The sequence below is a fragment of the Bombina bombina genome, chromosome 2 (assembly GCF_027579735.1).
Source record: "Bombina bombina isolate aBomBom1 chromosome 2, aBomBom1.pri, whole genome shotgun sequence".
Classification (NCBI taxonomy): domain Eukaryota; kingdom Metazoa; phylum Chordata; class Amphibia; order Anura; family Bombinatoridae; genus Bombina; species Bombina bombina.
Window position 1 is genome coordinate 589,059,511 of NC_069500.1, and position 19,432 is coordinate 589,078,942.

At 39.5% G+C, this 19,432-nt stretch overlaps 1 protein-coding gene across 1 annotated transcript in view; it reads right to left on the reverse strand.

The window, feature by feature from the left end:
- The window catches only part of OSTF1 (osteoclast stimulating factor 1), a 113,278-nt gene that overhangs the window by 59,034 nt on the left and 34,812 nt on the right, over positions 1–19,432 (reverse strand). The window contains exons 2-3 of the mRNA XM_053702494.1: positions 13,170–13,216; positions 9,686–9,736 (exon numbers count right to left, since the gene is read on the reverse strand). Coding sequence (XP_053558469.1) covers positions 9,686–9,736; positions 13,170–13,216 — 98 coding nt within the window. The remainder of the gene's footprint in view (positions 1–9,685; positions 9,737–13,169; positions 13,217–19,432) is intronic.

A 19,432-nucleotide genomic window follows, 5' to 3' on the forward strand; every position in this document is an offset into this window, starting at 1 on the left:
CTTTAAATCCACTGTGGTCATGTACTGACCCTTTTGGATCATGGGTAAAATTGTCCGAATAGTCTCCATCTTGAACGATGGAACTCTTAGAAATTTGTTTAGGATTTTTAAGTCCAGGATTGGTCTGAAAGTTCCCTCTTTTTTGGGAACCACAAACAGATTTGAGTAAAACCCTTGTCCCTGTTCCGACCGTGGAACTGGATGGATTACTCCCATTAACAAAAGCTCTTGTACGCAGCGTAGAAACGCCTCTTTCTTTGTTTGGTTTGTTGACAACCTTGACAGATGAAATCTCTCTCTTGGAGGAGAGTATTTGAAGTCCAGAAGGTATCCCTGAGATATTATCTCTAGCGCCCAGGGATCCTGGACATCTCTTGCCCAAGCCTGGGCGAAGAGAGAAAGTCTGCCCCCCACTAGATCCGATCCCGGATCGGGGGCCCTCAATTCATGCTGTTTTAGGGGCAGCAGCAGGTTTCCTGGCCTGCTTGCCCTTGTTCCAAGACTGGTTAGGTCTCCAGCCTTGTCTGTAGCGAGCAACAGATCCTTCTTGTTTTGCAGCAGAGGAAGTTGATGCTGTTCCTCCTTTGAAATTCCGAAAGGAACGAAAATTAGACTGTCTGGCCTTAGGTTTGGCCCTGTCTTGAGGCAGGGCGTGGCCTTTACCTCCTGTAATGTCAGCGATAATTTCTTTCAAACCAGGCCCAAATAAGGTCTGCCCTTTGAAAGGTATATTAAGTAATTTAGACTTAGAAGTAACATCAGCTGACCAGGATTTTAGCCACAGTGCTCTGCGTGCCTGAATGGCGAATCCTGAATTCTTAGCCGTAAGTTTAGTTAAATGTACTACGGCCTCCGAAATGAATGAATTAGCTAGCTTAAGGACTCTAAGCTTGTCCGTAATGTCATCCAGAGTAGCTGAACTAATGGTCTCTTCCAGCGACTCAAACCAGAATGCCGCCGCAGCCGTGACCGGCGCAATGCATGCAAGGGGTTGCAATATAAAACCTTGTTGAACAAACATTTTCTTAAGGTAACCCTCTAACTTTTTATCCATTGGATCTGAAAAGGCACAGCTATCCTCCACCGGGATAGTGGTCCGCTTAGCTAAAGTAGAAACTGCTCCCTCCACCTTAGGGACCGTTTGCCATAAGTCCCGTGTGGTGGTGTCTATTGGAAACATCTTTCTAAATATCGGAGGGGGTGAGAACGGCACACCGGGTCTATCCCATAGTCCTCTCACACATCCTATCTAGTCGTTGGGTGCAAGAGAATGACTGGGAGTGACGTAGAGGGGAGGAGCTATATGCAGCTCTGCTGGGTGAATCCTCTTGCACTTCCTGTTGGGGAGGAGTAATATCCCAGAAGTAATGATGACCCGTGGACTGATCACACTTAACAGAAGAAATAAAGGGAATCTTTGTTGTTGTTTTTTTTAAATTGTATAGCATATTTACATATGCTGCTGTGTAGTATCCCCCTTATCCCCCAACCTCCCTGATCCCCCCCAAACACCTCTCTAACCGTCCCCCTCTGACTTTTTGGGGGCCATCTTGGGTACTGGCAGCTATCTGCCAGTACCCAGTTTGCAGAAAAAATGTTTTCTGTTTTTTTTTTCACAGTTTTTTTTCTGTAGTGTAGCTTCCCTCCCACATACCAACCCAACACCCCCTGATTTAGCTTTTTTTTTTTTTTTTTTTTTAGCGGTATAAATCTGATTACCTATTCTATTACCAATAATATTTTCTGTAGTGCAGCGTTCCCACCCGCTCCCTCCCTGTGCACGCGCCCGCCCCCTCCATATCGTGCCCGTGCGCGCCCCCGGACATCCCCGCCCACGATCCCGCCCCCCTGCACATCTCCAGGGCCATCGATGGCCGCCACCCGCCTCCCGGTACTGCTCCCACCCACCAACGAAGGAAGCCACCGATCTCCGGTGCAGAGAGGGCCACAGAGTGGCTCTCTCTGCATCGGATGGCCATACATTGTTATTGCAGGATGCCTCCATATTGAAGCATCACTGCAATAACCGGAAAGCAGCTGGAAGCGAGCAGGATCGCTTCCAGCTGCTTTCCACACCGAGGACGTGCAGGGTACGTCCTCAGGCGTTAACTGCCTTTTTTTTGAGGACGTACCCTGCACGTCCTCGGTCATTAAGGGGTTAAAGGGACACTAAACCCATTTTTTTTTTCTTTCATTATTCAGATAGAGCATGCAATTTTAAGCAACTTTCTAATTTACTCCTATTATCAATTTTTCTTCGTTCTCTTGCTATCTTTATTTGAAAAAGAAGGCATCTTAGCTAAGGAGCCTGCCAATTTTTGGTTCAGTACTCTGGACAGCACTTGTTTATTGGTGCTGTCCAATCAGCAAGGACAACCCAGGTTGTGAACCAAAAATTGTCCGGCTTCTAAACTTACATTCTTGCTTCTCAATCAAAGATAGCAAGAGAATGAAGAAAATGTAATAATAGGAGTAAATTAGAACGTTGCTTAAAATTGCATGCTCTATCTGAATCATGAAAAAAAAAAAAAATTATGCTTACCTGATAATTTCATTTCCTTCTGTATGAGGAGAGTCCACGGCATTATTTTTTACTGTTTTGAAATACTGAACCTGGCCACCAAGAGGAGGCAAAGACACCCCAGCCAAAGACTTAAATACTCCCCCCACTTCCCTCATATCCCAGTCATTCTGGTTAGGGAACAAGGAACAGTAGGAGAAATATCAGGGTATAAATGGTGCCGGAAGAGAAAAACAAATTTTGGTCCGCACATCGGAGTATACGGGCGGGGGCCGTGGACTCTCCTCATACAGAAGGAAATGAAATTATCAGGTAAGCATAATTTATGTTTTCCTTCTTAATATGAGGAGAGTCCACGGCATCATTCCTTACTGTTGGAAAAACTAAACTATACCCAAGCTCTAGAGCAGGGTTCTTCAAACTTTTTTTCCCAAGACTCAGTTCAATGATACCACATAACTTCGCGACCCAAATTTTGGCAAAGTGACTAAAATTTTTGCTACTTTATTCTTGATTATGGAGAAATTTGAAAGTGTTGTTAAAAGGTAATAACACACACAGATACTGATACAACTCACACAGCACACCCTGTCATACAACACACACCACACATTCTCATATAATATGTACGCAATACTCTCATATAACACACACACACACACACCACCCACACTCTCGTACAACACACCCACACAAACTCTCTTATAGGAAACACACACACCCTCTCATACAACACCAAGAAATCTCCAAGATAATATATTAAAATATATTTACACAAATCCAGGGAGTTTCTACTCCTGCACTGACTTACATATGTGGGATTTCTTAAATGTATCATTATTAGGCTGGTTGCTCTGGTAATTACTACTATCAGTGAGAGTGCCCTTTCTGCCCAGTCTTTTATTCATATATACATGCATAGTGTGTATATAACCATCAGGTGTCTGGTTTTAAATCTGAGTGACTTTCCTTGTGGTGGTCCTTATAGTTTATATAGTTCTTGTGGTCCTGTCTGTCATGTGGCAGCAATTTATTTTCTTAACTCTGCACTGCTGCTTGTACTAACATATGCACGCTGGAGATCTAGTAAACACGGTGTTGCGACCCGTGGTTTGAAGAACCCTGCTCTAGAGGACACTGAATGATAACAGGAGGGGTAAAAGATAGGTGCACCTTAATCTGAGGGCACCATAACCTGCAAAACCTTTCTCCCAAAAGCTGCTTCCGCCAAAGCAAAAACGTAAAATTTGTAGAACTTTGAAAAAGTATTTAAGGAGGACCAGTTAGCCGCTTTACAAATCTGATCCATAGAGGCCTCGTTCTTAAAGGCCCAAGAGGAAGCCACCGCTCTAGTGGAATGAGCCGTGATCCTCTGAGGAGGATCTAAATCCCGCTAACTCGTAAGCTAAGCGTATAACACTCATCAACCAAAAAGATAAGGAAGTTGAAGAGGCCTTCAGACCCCTACGCTTCCCAGAGAAGATAACAAACAAGAAAGAAGTTTGTCTAAAATCCTTAGTAGCTTGAAGATAAAACTTCAAAGCTCAAACCACATCCAGATTATGAAGTAAACGTTCCTTCGAAGAAGAAAGATTAGGACTTAAGGAAGGAACCGCAATCTCCTGATTGATGTTATGATCAGACACCACCATAGGAAGAAAACCCAAGCGGGTTCACATTGCAAGGCAGCCATTTCAGAAATTCTGCGTGCCGACGCAGCAGCCAATAGAAAAAGAACCTTCCAGGACAATAACTTAATGTCACCGAATGCATAGGCTCATACGGAGCCCGTTGCAAAAATTTAAGAACAAGATTCAAACCCCAAGGTGGAGCGTTAGATCTAAACACAGGTCTGATCCTGATCAGAGCCTTAATGAAGGATTGCATGTCAGGGAGCGCCGCAAAGCCTCTCGTGCAGCAAAACAGAAAGAGCCAAAATCTGTCCCCTCAGGTAACTGGCAGAAAGGCCCTTCTCCAGACCCTCCTGGAGAAAGGAAAGAATCCTGGCAGCCTTGACCTTATGCCAGGCAAAACCAAGCTCTTCACACAAGAATAAGTAAGCTCTCCACACCTTATGATAGATGTGACGAGTAACAGGCTTACGAGCCTGAATGAGTGTGTCAATAACCCTCTCAGAAAAACGTCTTTTGGCTAAAACTAAGCGTTCAATCTCCATGCAGTCAGCCTCAGAGAATCTAGATTTTGATGAACAAAAGGACCCTGTTCTAGCAGATTCCTGCGACAACGTAACTTCCATGGAGATGAGGACATCCCTACCAGATCCGCGAACCACATCCTTCGCAGCCACGATGGAGCAATCAGTATCACTGATGCGGGCCACTACACAAGGGAGAAGTGGTAATGGTGGAAAAATGTAAATCAGATTGAACCTCCAAGGCACTACTAATGCATCTGTTAGCTGCACCTGAGGATCCATGTACCGCAACCCATATCTGGGCAGCTTGGAATTGAGCCGGGACGCCATGAAATCCATCTTCGGTCCCCCCCATCTGTTGCAAATCTCTGCAAACACCTTGGGATGGAGAGACCATTTCCCTGGATGAAAGGATTGTCTGCTGAGGAAATCTGCTTCGCAGTTGTCCACAACCGGAATATGGTTCACTGACAGCGAGCAGTTGTGGGCCTCCGCCTACTCCAGAATCCGAGATACTTCTCTCATTGCTAGGGAGCTCCTTGTTCCCCCTTGATGGTTGATGTAAGCCACTGAGGTTATGTTGTCTGATTGGAATCTGATAAACTGGGACGAACCCAGAAGAGGCCAAGCCTTCAGAGCATTGAAAATTGCTCGAAGTTCCAAAATGATGATCGGGAGGAGGGATTCTTCTCGAGTCCACAGGCCCTGTACCTTCCTGGCACCCCAAACAGCTCCCCTTCCTGAGAGACTTGCGTCCGTAGTCACAATCTTCCAGGATGGTCTCAAGAAGGATGTCCCTTGGCACCAGGAGAGCTATTCTCTCGACCAGTTGTCCAGAGAAATATGTTGAGACAGATCCGAATGATCGCCGTTCCACTGTCTCAGCATGCACAGCTGAAGTGGTCTGAGATAGAATCTGGCAAAAGGAATGATGTCCATGCTGGACACCATGAGACCAATCACCTCCATACACCGAGCCACAGAAGGCCTTAAGGAGGTCTGGAGGGCAAGACAAGCTTGTAACATCTCTAGTCTCTAAGAAATGTCCTCATGGATATGGAGTTTATTATAGTACCCAAGAATTCCACCCTGGTACTGGGAATAAGAACTCTTTTCTAAGTTTATCTTCAATCCATGAGATCGAAGAGATAGAAGGGCTTTTGAATGGTCCCCTGCCAGACGACAGGATGGTGCTTCAACCAGAATATCGTCCAAGTATGGCGCTACTGCTATACATCTGGTTCTGGCCACTGCAAGCAGAGCCCCTGGAACCTTCGTAAAAATTCTTGGAAGCAGTAGCTAGACCAAACGGAAGTGCAATAGACTGGAAGTGCTGGTCCAGGAATGCAAATCTTAGGAACTTGAAGTGTTCCTTGTGTATTGGAACGTAAAGTTAAGCATCCTTCAGATCTATTGTGGTCATAAACTGTCCTTCCTGAACTAAGAGCAGGATGGACCTTATTGTCTCCATTTTGAATGAGGGGACAGATAGTAACTTGTTTAAGCACTTTAGGTCCAGAATCGGGTGGAAAGTTCCCTCCTTCTTTGGGACCACAAAAAGGTTTTAAATAGTATCCCAGAACTCTTTCTGTAAAAGGAACCAGGACAATGACTCCCAGGGAGGAGAGATCCCTCACGCACCCCAGAAAGGCTTCTCTCTTTTCTGGCCTTGAAGACAGGTTTGATAAGAGGAATCTGCCCCTGGGTGGATGAGACTTGAAACCTATCCTGTATTCTTTGACATGATTACTTTATCAAGGCATGTGGAACATAATTGAGTAGGCGGGAATACCGCGGCCTCCTCACAATATAGACAGGTATTAGATTTAGGTAAAGAGGGAGTACCCCTCTAACGCAGAATCCTCAATAGCTTGCGCTTATGAAGCAGACTATAGATAATAAGATAAACGGCACCTTTATACCCCCAATGGCTGGGGCACTCACCACCTCCTATGACTCAGGCCAAACAGATAAACCGTTTCTTCTCCGGTAAACCACACGGTCAGGAAAAAGGAAATCAGTGTAACCACACCCGGTCGCATGGTGCGGAATGCAGGACCGCTTCTGCTATAGGAAAAAAGTGTGCCAAGCCTTTCAGGCTGTGCTGCTTCCAAAAACGAAAATAAAACCTGTACATTTCAACATCTGCCTGAGCCACATCTCACACATGTCGCAGCATAATAAAATAAAATTAAATTATGTGATTAATCCCCCCTGTTCAATAATCCCCCTCCGAAGATATTAACCCTTGATTCCAAACAGACAAAAGGAGCCACACTGTGACCCTGTCTTATTGCGTCTTATATGTGTATAAAAAAATGAAACGATCTTACCGGAATCTATGCCGTGGAACAGAAACACAACCTCTTAAGTTTGACAGTCTTGTAGCATCGCTCCAGACATGGACTTGAGTGATGGAAGCAGGCAGTGAAACTCGTCAACATTGATTGCTAAGGAGCTGTTAATACAAGTCTGGATGGGTTCGCAGAAAGGCTCTCCCTGCATCTCCAGACTCTAACATTCGTCAATGCTCTTACTGAGAGGCTGACAAGACTACTTAAAAACACCAGTCCCATTTTGAAGGGTAGATACCCTTCATAAGGAACTACTCCGAATCTTCCAACACTTCTCTGCCAACCTCCTGTGACGAAAGGCAAAGAATGACTGGGATATGAGGGTAGTGGGGGGAGTAATTAAGCCTTTGGCTGGGGTGTCTTTGCCTCCTCCTGGTGGCCAGGTTCAGTATTTCCCAACAGTAAGGAATGATGCCGTGGACTCTCCTCATATTAAGAAGGAAATTGGGTTCAGTGTCCCTTTAATGTTGCTTTAAGAGGCTGCAGCAGGATAAAGATCATTATATAGAAGAAGACCATTACTATATCCTTTACTCATATTTATCGAAAAGATTGATAGTACATGAAATAAAAATAGATAATAGTATTCTTTATTACTTACTATTAATTCTTAATTTAATAGAAATATATATCCTGCCAATACATTCTACTATCTGAAATTGCTCTTGTATCAAGACAAATTTATTTGTGATCATGCGATTTATCAGATATTAAAATACTGATAAGATTTGAGATTCATCAACAGTCCGAGATCAAAACATATTTATTCCCTGCATTAAGGTTTTTCAAACATCCAGAAGTTATTTCTTCCCCTTAATATGTATACTTTGTTAAATGAGAAAAATACACTACTGGAGCTGAACACATTGGGTGAGCCAATGACATGAGGCATATATGTACGGCCACCAATCAGCAGCTTGCTCCCAGTAGTGCATTGCTGCCCGTACATCTACAGAAATATACTTTTCAACAAAGGATACCAAAAGAACAAAGCAGATTTGATAATTGAAGTAAATTGGGAAATTGTTTAAAGTTGCTCTATCTGAATCGTAAAAGAAAAATGCTGGGTTTCATGTCTTTTGAAACTCAGCTACAATACGGCTTATTTCTTGTTAACTATATATGTAGTACTCTGTATTTATGGTGACTCACTTCCTCCTCAAAATAAACCACTACATTTTTTTCTGAAAATGTCAGTATTTCTGTTCTACCAACATAATGCACCACATTATTTAAACATTATATTTTACAGAGCCCGACCGGTGTCACTTAGAGAGAAAAAAGGTAAATTGTTACTACTATTTTCTACATCATAAGCACAGCATATTAAAGCATGGTAACAATGTACCTATTGTCTCTCAAACAATGTAGTTACATCGTGCTCACAAATTAACTATTTTATGCCCACAATGTAACTGTATAATATGGGTGCCAGTCTCCTCCTTTGTTAGGCGTGGCTTGCGTGCCGAGAGCGCTAGAAGTGTCACGTCACTCCCCTCTCGTCTTTTTTGGCACTGTATGCTTTACAGGCCTCATTGCCTTTCTGCTTGTGCTTAGCTGCGCATCTGCCTGCTCCTCTCTTTTTTGGGGATTAAGATTCACAGGAATATGTATTTCTTGTTGCTATTAAAATTTTATTTACTGTATATATGTATGCACCTAGGCTTGTGCAGCTTGATTGATACACTAGACAAAAATAAAAGGTGGTAGCAGGAATCCACTAAAGCAGGGGGCTGAGACTATACCGAAGAAGGCAGGTCACGTGGCACGAAAAGACGCACTCCCTACGGAATAGGAAACTGTGCCCCTAATTATACAGTTACATTGTGCGCACAATCTAACTATATATGTTGAAACACTTATTTTGGGCGCACACTCTACTGCACACAGAATAGTTAAAGGGACACTCAAGTCAAAATTAAACTTTCATTATTCAGATAGAGCATGTAATTTTAAACAACTTTCCCATTTACTTCCATTAACAAAATGTGCACAGTCTTTTTATATTTAAACTTTTTGAGTCACCAGCTCCTACTGAGCATAAGCAAGAATTCACAGCATATACGTATTTGCGATTGGCTGATGGCTGTCACATGGTACGTGCATGTATTAGTGATTGACTAATGGCTGTCACATGGTACAGGGGAAGTGGAAATAGACAGAACTTTTAAAATTGTCAGAAAAAAAAAAATCTACTATTCATTTGAAGATCAGTCTAAGTGCTATTGCATTGTCTTGTTATCTTGCATTTGTTGATTATGCAAATCTACTGTGTTGACTGGTCCTTTAAATCGTGGTAACAGTTTACTATGTCGTGCTCACAATGTGACACCGCTGTGGCTCTGTAACATTTAAATATGTAGACAGGAAAGTGTTTTCTACCCCAAATTGACATCACAGAAATATATTTTTTGGTAATTAATAGTAATAGTAGATCAAATAATAAATCAAAGCAATAATGCTTATTACTGAGAAAAAATAAGGTTATATCAGGATAAGGCAAAAAAGGTCATAAGATCCAACTGAATAAAGACAAAACAAAACATTTTTACCGATAATTACATAACTACCCTAATGTTTTGGTTCTTGTATATAGAAATATCAATGTTGATTATTAAATCTGGAATCAGGAGTCATTTTATTGTATAAACTTACCATGTCTGAAATATACAGAATATCCCCTTCATCAAAATAAAGCTCATCAGGCTAAAAAAACAATAACAATAATAATACAATTATAAAAATATACAGGAATTTGAAATGGCTGAAACAGAGGGACAATAATGTGCATACAAAAAATACAAAAATGTGCAGGTGACTCCATCAGTGTAAAATAACTTATTGTTAGAATTTATTTGTAAAGCAGCAATGTATCCATTAGCATTCAGTATCATATTGCTACACAATTCATTACAATTATAAGCTCTCTCTGTTGAGTCTAATTAGAGACAGTAACAAATGGGTTATTAGAGACTCATTTTGCAATGAAAAAAATAAAGTATGCTTTACATTTTGCACTTTTCTGTACAATATCAAACTTTTTATTTCTAAACTACATTGTAAATTAAAATCAAATTTCTACTGTGTACATTAAAGGGATATGAAACCCACATTTTTTTCTTTCATAATTCAGATAGAGCATGCAAATTTTAAGCAACTTTCTAATTTAGTTCTATTATTTTTCTTCTTTCTCTTGGTATCTTTATTTGAAAAGCCAGACTGTAAAGCTTAAATGTAGCCACCAATAAGCAACCGCTACCTAGGGTTCTGAATCAAAAATGGGCTGTCTCCTAAACTTACATTCCTTCTTTTCAAATAAATAGAATTATGAAAAAATTATAAATAGGATTAAATTAGAAAGTTGCTTAAAATCGCATGCTCTATCTGAATCATGAAAGAAAAAGAAAACAGAATTTATGTTTACCTGATAAATTACTTTCTCCAACGGTGTGTCCGGTCCACGGCGTCATCCTTACTTGTGGGATATTCTCTTCCCCAACAGGAAATGGCAAAGAGCCCAGCAAAGCTGGTCACATGATCCCTCCTAGGCTCCGCCTTCCCCAGTCATTCGACCGACGTAAAGGAGGAATATTTGCATAGGAGAAATCATATGATACCGTGGTGACTGTAGTTAAAGAAAATAAATTATCAGACCTGATTAAAAAACCAGGGCGGGCCGTGGACCGGACACACCGTTGGAGAAAGTAATTTATCAGGTAAACATAAATTCTGTTTTCTCCAACATAGGTGTGTCCGGTCCACGGCGTCATCCTTACTTGTGGGAACCAATACCAAAGCTTTAGGACACGGATGAAGGGAGGGAGCAAATCAGGTCACCTAGATGGAAGGCACCACGGCTTGCAAAACCTTTCTCCCAAAAATAGCCTCAGAAGAAGCAAAAGTATCAAATTTGTAAAATTTAGTAAAAGTGTGCAGTGAAGACCAAGTCGTTGCCTTACATATCTGATCAACAGAAGCCTCGTTCTTGAAGGCCCATGTGGAAGCCACGGCCCTAGTGGAATGAGCTGTGATTCTTTCAGGAGGCTGCCGTCCGGCAGTCTCGTAAGCCAATCGGATGATGCTTTTAAGCCAAAAAGAGAGAGAGATAGAAGTTGCTTTTTGACCTCTCCTTTTACCAGAATAAACAACAAACAAGGAAGATGTTTGTCTAAAATCCTTTGTAGCATCTAAATAGAATTTTAGAGCACGAACTACATCCAAATTGTGCAACAAACGTTCCTTCTTTGAAACTGGATTCGGACACAAAGAAGGCACGACTATCTCCTGGTTAATGTTTTTGTTAGAAACAACTTTCGGAAGAAAACCAGGTTTAGTACGCAAAACCACCTTATCTGCATGGAACACCAGATAAGGAGGAGAACACTGCAGAGCAGATAACTCTGAAACTCTTCTAGCAGAAGAAATTGCAACCAAAAACAAAACTTTCCAAGATAATAACTTAATATCAACGGAATGTAAGGGTTCAAACGGAACCCCCTGAAGAACTGAAAGAACTAAATTGAGACTCCAAGGAGGAGTCAAAGGTTTGTAAACAGGCTTGATTCTAACCAGAGCCTGAACAAAAGCTTGAACATCTGGCACAGCCGCCAGCTTTTTGTGAAGTAACACAGACAAAGCAGAAATCTGTCCCTTCAAAGAACTTGCAGATAATCCTTTCTCCAAACCTTCTTGAAGAAAGGATAGAATCTTAGGAATTTTTATCTTGTCCCAAGGGAATCCTTTAGATTCGCACCAACAGATATATTTTTTCCATATCTTATGGTAGATTTTTCTAGTTACAGGCTTTCTGGCCTGAACAAGAGTATCAATGACAGAATCTGAGAACCCTCGCTTTGATAAAATCAAGCGTTCAATCTCCAAGCAGTCAGTTGGAGTGAGACCAGATTCGGATGTTCGAACGGACCTTGAACAAGAAGGTCCCGTCTCAAAAGTAGCTTCCATGGTGGAGCCGATGACATATTCACCAGGTCTGCATACCAAGTCCTGCGTGGCCACGCAGGAGCTATCAAGATCACCGATGCCCTCTCCTGATTGATCCTGGCTACCAGCCTGGGAATGAGAGGAAACGGTGGGAATACATAAGCTAGGTTGAAGGTCCAAGGTGCTACTAGTGCATCTACTAGAGTCGCCTTGGGATCCCTGGATCTGGACCCATAGCAAGGAACCTTGAAGTTCTGATGAGAGGCCATCAGATCCATGTCTGGAATGCCCCACAACTGAGTAATTTGGGCAAAGATTTCCGGATGGAGTTCCCACTCCCCCGGATGAAATGTCTGACGACTCAGAAAATCCGCTTCCCAATTTTCCACTCCTGGGATGTGGATTGCAGACAAGTGGCAGGAGTGAGTCTCCGCCCATTGAATGATTTTGGTCACTTCTTCCATCGCCAGGGAACTCCTTGTTCCCCCTTGATGGTTGATATACGCAACAGTCGTCATGTTGTCCGATTGAAACCGTATGAATTTGGCCTTCGTACAACGGCAAAGAGAATGACTGGGGAAGGCGGAGCCTAGGAGGGATCATGTGACCAGCTTTGCTGGGCTCTTTGCCATTTCCTGTTGGGGAAGAGAATATCCCACAAGTAAGGATGACGCCGTGGACCGGACACACCTATGTTGGAGAAATGTGTTTCATATCCCTTTAATTACATATTTCCATGTGTTCTTTAAATAAAAAAACTTTATTGGGTAGTGTAAATTTTCATTTTTATGCATATTTTTAACATGACTTTAAATGTGTAAAATTTTGAATGCATACTTTGATAAAGATTTTTGCATTGTTTTTTCAATACGCTTTTTAAAGTACTTTTTTACTGAGTACTTTACTGTAATGTATGTGTCTCCTTGGCATACAGAAACGTAAGAGATCATAAGCAAATCTAATAAATCTAATCAAATTACAAAAATTACAGTTACACAGATTAATTAGATCAGCATTCCATATCTTCCAAAGATAAAATGTATTATTTTATGCCAAATGCAACAGCACACCACTGTTATGGGGAACTCCTGCCCCTTTGTCAAGCTAAACGGTAGCTGTGCTTTTGTGCAATACATTTCTAAGAGATGATTAGTAAATCTAAAATATCATAAAAGGCATAAACAGAAAACAAACTTACTGTTCTAGGTTCAAAAGTGTACAAAGCTCGGAACACTTTTACTTGACCTGAAAAAGAAAAGAAAAAATTATTTAAAGGGGTAAACACTGATAAACAATATCAGTGTAAACCAAAGTGAACACCAATTGCGCTATAAATATAACCTGCTCCACATAAAAATATAGGTCCCTATCACCTATTTGAAATAGAATTAAGTAGATACAAAAGTAAACTGTGGACACCTAACAACAGGCTGGTCTAGAGCTAGAAATATATATAATCAAATATATTTATAAAAAACAAAAACAAAAAGATATGTAGTAAAATTTAATATATAAATATGTTTATTAAAACCTCAAGAGTAGCTTAATTAAGATATATAGCAAATAATCAAAACAATTGCAAACAGGAAAAAAACAGAACATTAGCTCTGCTGTAGTCAGTGCTATCTGATTAAACCAGGCATGTCCAAAGTCCGCCCCGCGGGCCAATTGCGGCACGCGTTCCGGACTGATAAGGCCCCACAGATAAGTTGCCCAAATATAGATCTTACGCCCCCCCCCCAGTGAGTCCCCGAGCACCGCTCAGGACTCCTGGGATCTCTTCCCACGGGACTTGACGTCATCAGCCGGCACAGGGAGAAGAAAAGCACAAATCTCGCGAGATCTCGGACGTCACAAGATTTGGGCTTTCCTTCTCCCTGCACCTCCACACACAGCCACAAGGACGACCATTAAGGGCTATTGAAGAAGAAAAAAAACTTCTGTCTACCAAACACCTTGACAAGGAGCAGTAACTGCACAGACAACACACTGACAGGCAGGCAGGGCTGTGCACTCAGGATACATGTATAAAGCAGACAAGGGAGCATATAGGAATCTTGCCAATTTTTATAATGGCAACTAAAAATAAAGAAAAGTTGACAGTGAGGAACGCTGCTTCCAGGACAGGCCGCTGCCAGATCTCAGTTTCACCCTTCACATTAGTGCAGGCAAGTTTTTTTTTTCAATTGAGATGAATACATTGTAAAATCTCAGTTAATGTCAGTTGGTCTAAATCAGTTATAAATATATTTGAACACATGTATACTTGGTGTTATGTTCCTGTTCACATTTTTTTAACTTAAAAGTTGACAGACAACCTTTATTACTTTGTGTAATGTACTTTACAATGTTCCTGACATATTTCAGCGTCCTGTTTTTTTTTATATTAAAGGCAGAGTGATTTAACACCTGTTTAGATTTGTCATCCAAGTCACAAAATGAAAAGTATGCCGTTTTAAATAAACTTTGCATAAAATAGTTCATTTGCATTTAATTTAAATGGTTTAAAAGAATGTCAGGCAAAATGGTCACCCCTCGCACATGTTCCCTTCATCAAATCTGGCACTCTTCGAAAAAAGTTTGGATTAAACCAATAAATGTATAAGGTATACCTATTTCTAAACAATATAGTACAATCACTAACTCACCTAAAAAATTAGCATGTGCTTAAAACATTTTTATATCATAAAAAACAATGTAGGACATATATACTGTATATACAATGATACTGCTAATTTCCTCCAAATAAATACTTAACTAAAAACAATACGTTCATTGATTCTTCAGCTGAGAGTATAGTTTGTTTGCCGTTTTTTTTAAAACGGATATGCTGTTTGAGCACACTTTGAAAGATTTTTAGGTACCTGATAGTCACTGTTTGAAAAACACATTGGCAAATAATGGTTTAAATTTAGAAATGGATTTGTCATGTTTTTTAAGATAGTTAAAAATTACTTTTTGATCATATTAAATATATCCTTTTTTAAATGTAAAGTTGTAATGTCTCTAAGGTGTTTATATTTTATTATTTTTTATATATTATATTATATATTTGAGGTTATATGTATTTTAATGTTAAATAGAATATATATTGATTTTAATTGAGGTTTATTAGAAGAAAAAACATTTTGGCTTAGATTGAGCCTAACTATTAATTTTTGGTACTTATTAATTTTTAGAATTTATTAATTGTTTGGAATTTATTAATTTATGGAAATTAATCATCTTTGGGAAATACTATTTTTTTTTTTTTTACATATTTTTATACAAATTAGTTTGTATTAATATCTTAATGTATATTTTTAGAGATTTATCAAATACCGGTAGTCTTTTTTTATAAGTGACTGTGAGATCTATAGAAATCTTACATATTTAGTTTATTGATTTAGAATAAGACTCCTCAACTAAATGAGTACAAGAGAAAAGAGAGAAAAAAGTTTGGCCCCTTTAAGAAACTTATTGTGGCGAGAGTACTTAAAGGGACATTCCAGTCAAAATATAAATGCACATAGATTAATTACATCTTTGAATAGAAACATATTTGCAATATACATGTATTAGCAAAAAATGCTTCTAGTAAAAGTTATCACTGTTTTAGTGTTAACATTTTTCTCTGCAAGTTCATGTGAAGCATAGCTAGATATTGTCACTGCACCCACATTTTAAATATTGCAGCTGCTCAAATCCTCACTGGGGCTTGTATGATGTCCGGAATGAACAAATTGAGTCATTAACAGATGGTACAAGCACCTTTAACTCTCTGAGCAAGTGCTGTGTTTAAAATGCTGGTGCACCACGGTGCATACTTAAATACACATTTGAAACAGCTATAGCTTTTATTAGAAGCATTTTTGCTAATGCATGTATATTACAAAATTGCTTCTGTTCAATGCCGAAATGCAGCCATGTGGTTTCCAATTTTGGCTGGAATATCCCTTTAAGGAGCGAGATCAGACGGAGAAAGATAGGCTTGACAAAGGCTCGGGAGTGAGCTGAAACGTATTGCTATTATTTCTCTTTTGTCTGAGAAGGGACATCATACTCCAGGAGATACAGAGAAACTTACAGCTGAGAACCAAACAGCTGACAGCGGAGAGTGTTTCCAGAAGCAAACAGGAAGGAGGAGCTTGGCGGCTTTCTTACGTGTACAGCTTCAGGAATCCCAGGGCTGTAAAGTAGAAGAAGTTTTCTAAAGTGCACCCTACATTATACAGAGTAATACCTCTTATGAAAAAGACATAATCCACAGGATTCAGGAAACATCTAAGCTTATACCCGGAGCTCCGGTGTGTTTTTCAAACAGTGACTATCAGGTACCTAAAAATCTTTCAAAGTGTGCTGAAAAAGCATATCCATTTAAAAAAAAATGGCAAACTATACTTCTCTCAGCTGAAGAATCAATGAACATATTGTCGTTAGTTAAAGGGACACTGAACCCACCATTTTTATTTTGTGATTCAGATAGAGCATGCAATTTTAAGCAACCTTCTAATTTACTCCTATTATCAAATTTTCTCCGTTCTCTTGCTATCTTTATTTGAAAAAGAAGGCATCTAAGCTTTTTTATTGATTCAGAACTGTGGACAGCACTTTTTTATTGGTGGATGAATTTATCCACCAATCAGCAAGAACAACCCAGGTTGTTCACCAAAAATGGGCCGGCATCTAAACTTACATAATTGCATTTCAAATAAAGATACCAAGAGAATGAAGAAAATTTGATAATAGGAGTAAATTAGAAAGTTGCTTAAAATTTCATGCTCTATCTGAATCACAAAAGAAAAAATTTGGGTTCAGTGTCCCTTTAAGTATTTATTTGGGGGAAATTAGCAGTATCATTGTATATGTATGTCCTACATTGTTTTTTATGATATAAAAATGTTTTAAGCACATGCTATTTTTTAGGTGAGTTAGCGATTGTACTAGATTGTTTAGAAATAGGTATACCTTTTACATTTATTGGTTTAATTAGATAGCTCTGACTGTAGCAGAGCTAATGTTCTGTTTTTTTTCCTTTGTTTGCAATTGTTTTGATTATTTGCTATATATCTTAATTAAGCTACTCTTGAGGTTTTAATAAACATATTTATATATTACATTTTACTACATATCTCTTTGTTTTTTATAAATATGTTTAATTAATTATATATATTTCTAGCTCTAGACCAGCCTGTTAGGCACCCACAGTTTACTTTTGGATATAAAAAGTCTACACACCCCTGTTAAAATGTCAGGTTTCTGTGATGTAAAAAAATGAGACAAAGATAAATCATTTCAGAACTTTTTCCACCTTTAATGTGACCTATAAACTGTACAACTCAATTGAAAAACAAACTGAAATCTTTTAGGTAGAGGGAAGAAAAAATATAAAAATAAAATCACATGGTTGCCTAAGTGTGCACACCCTTAAACTAATACTTTGTTGAAGCACCTTTTGATTTTATTACAGCACTCAGTCTTTTTGGGTATGAGTCTATCAGCATGGCACATTTTGACTTGGCAAGATTTGCCCACTCTTCTTTGCAAAAACACTCCAAATCTGTCAGATTGCGAGGGCATCTCCTGTGCACAGCCCTCTTCAGATCACCCCACAGATTTTCAATCGGATTCAGGTCTGGGCTCTGGCTGGGCCATTCCAAAACTTTAATCTTCTTCTGGTGAAGCCATTCCTTTGTTGATTTGGATGTATGCTTTGGGTTGTTGTCATGCTGAAAGATGAAGTTCCTCTTCATGTTCAGCTTTCTAGCAGACGCCTGAAGGTTTTGTGCCAATATTGTCTGGTAATTGGAACTGTTCATAATTCCCTCTACCTTGACTAAGGCCCCAGTTCCAGCTGAAGAAAAACAGCCTGCTGTCACCACCATGCTTCACTGTGGGTTTGGTGTTCTTTTCGTAATGAGCAGTGTTGTTTTTGCAACAAACATATCTTTTGGAATTATGGCCAAAAAGTTCAACCTTGGTTTCATCAGAGCATAACACCTTTTCCCACATGCCTTTGGGAGACTTCAGATGTGTTTTTGCAAAATGTAGCCTGGCTTGGATGTTTTTCTTCGTAAGAAAAGGCTTTCGTCTTGCCACTCTACCCCATAGAACAGACATATGAAGAATACGGGCGATTGTTGTCACATGAACCACACAGCCAGTACTTGCCAGATATTCCTGCAGCTCCTTTAATGTTGCTGTAGGCATCTTGGTAGCCTCCCAGACCAGTTTTCTTCTCGTCTTTTCATCAATTTTGGAGGGACGTCCAGTTCTTGGTAATGTCACTGTTGTGCCATATTTTCTCCACTTTATGATGAATGTCTTCACTGTGTTCCATGGTATATCCAATGCCTTGAAAATTCTTTTGTACCCTTCTCCTGACTGATACCTTTAACAATGAGATCCCTCTGATGCTTAGGAAGCTCTCTGTGGACCATGGCTTTTGCTGTGGGATGTGACTAAGAAAATTTCAGGAAAGACCAACTAGAGCAGCTGAACTTTATTTGGGGTTAATCAGAGGCACTTTAAATAATGGCAGGTGTATGCTGACTCCTATTTAACATGATTTTGAATGTGATTGCTTAATTCTGAACACAGTAACATCCCCAGTGTGCAAACTTATGCAACCACATTATTTTAGTTTTTTTTTTTCTTCCCTCCACCTAAAGATTTCAGTTTGTTTTTCAACTGAGTTGTACAGTTTATAGCTCACATTAAAAGGTGGAAAACGTTCTGAAATGATTTATCTTTGTCTCATTTTTTACATCACAGAAACCTGACATTTTAACAGGGGTGTGTAGACTTTTTATATCCACTGTATGTATGTATGTACATTGTGCTGCTCTTAATATAGTTGATTGTGTTTCCTGTTTGCAATTCTTTTTTTTCTTATGTTTATATATTAAAAAAGCTTAATTTATTATATTTTATAAAATTGGATATCTATGACACTTGTGGGTACTTCTCTCTATTATTGCTTGCATTGCAATAGGAGTGTTTCTTCGTACTTATGTTTAGATGTCTAATCTATATGCTTTATAATACTGTATATAATTTAATGAATGTCAAAACACAATATGCTCTTTTCCTATTTCACAGCCAATTATTTCTAAGTTGCATATTTACAAAAGGTGCAAAGATTTAAACATGTTGCCTTTAAATTTAACAAGGCTTGACAAATGTATTTGAAAATCAGGAGCCCACCAGGCCATTGATAAGCAAGCCATAGTTTATGTTTTGTTGAGGGAGAAGTAAATTATATAGAGAGAGATATGTAGAAAAGCTGTCATCTAGATGCAAAAAACAGAGGCCGCAGCTACCTGCTTCCTGGATTTGTCAAGCCCTAGTTTAAAAACAAATGTAACCCCTCACATGCCACCAGTAGCAGCCAAGAGGTTTAGCACGTGGGTGTGTCAATGTTATTATTCTCAGGATTCACCAACATATTGAGCTCTATGTTTGTTTTTGTTTTTTTCCTAT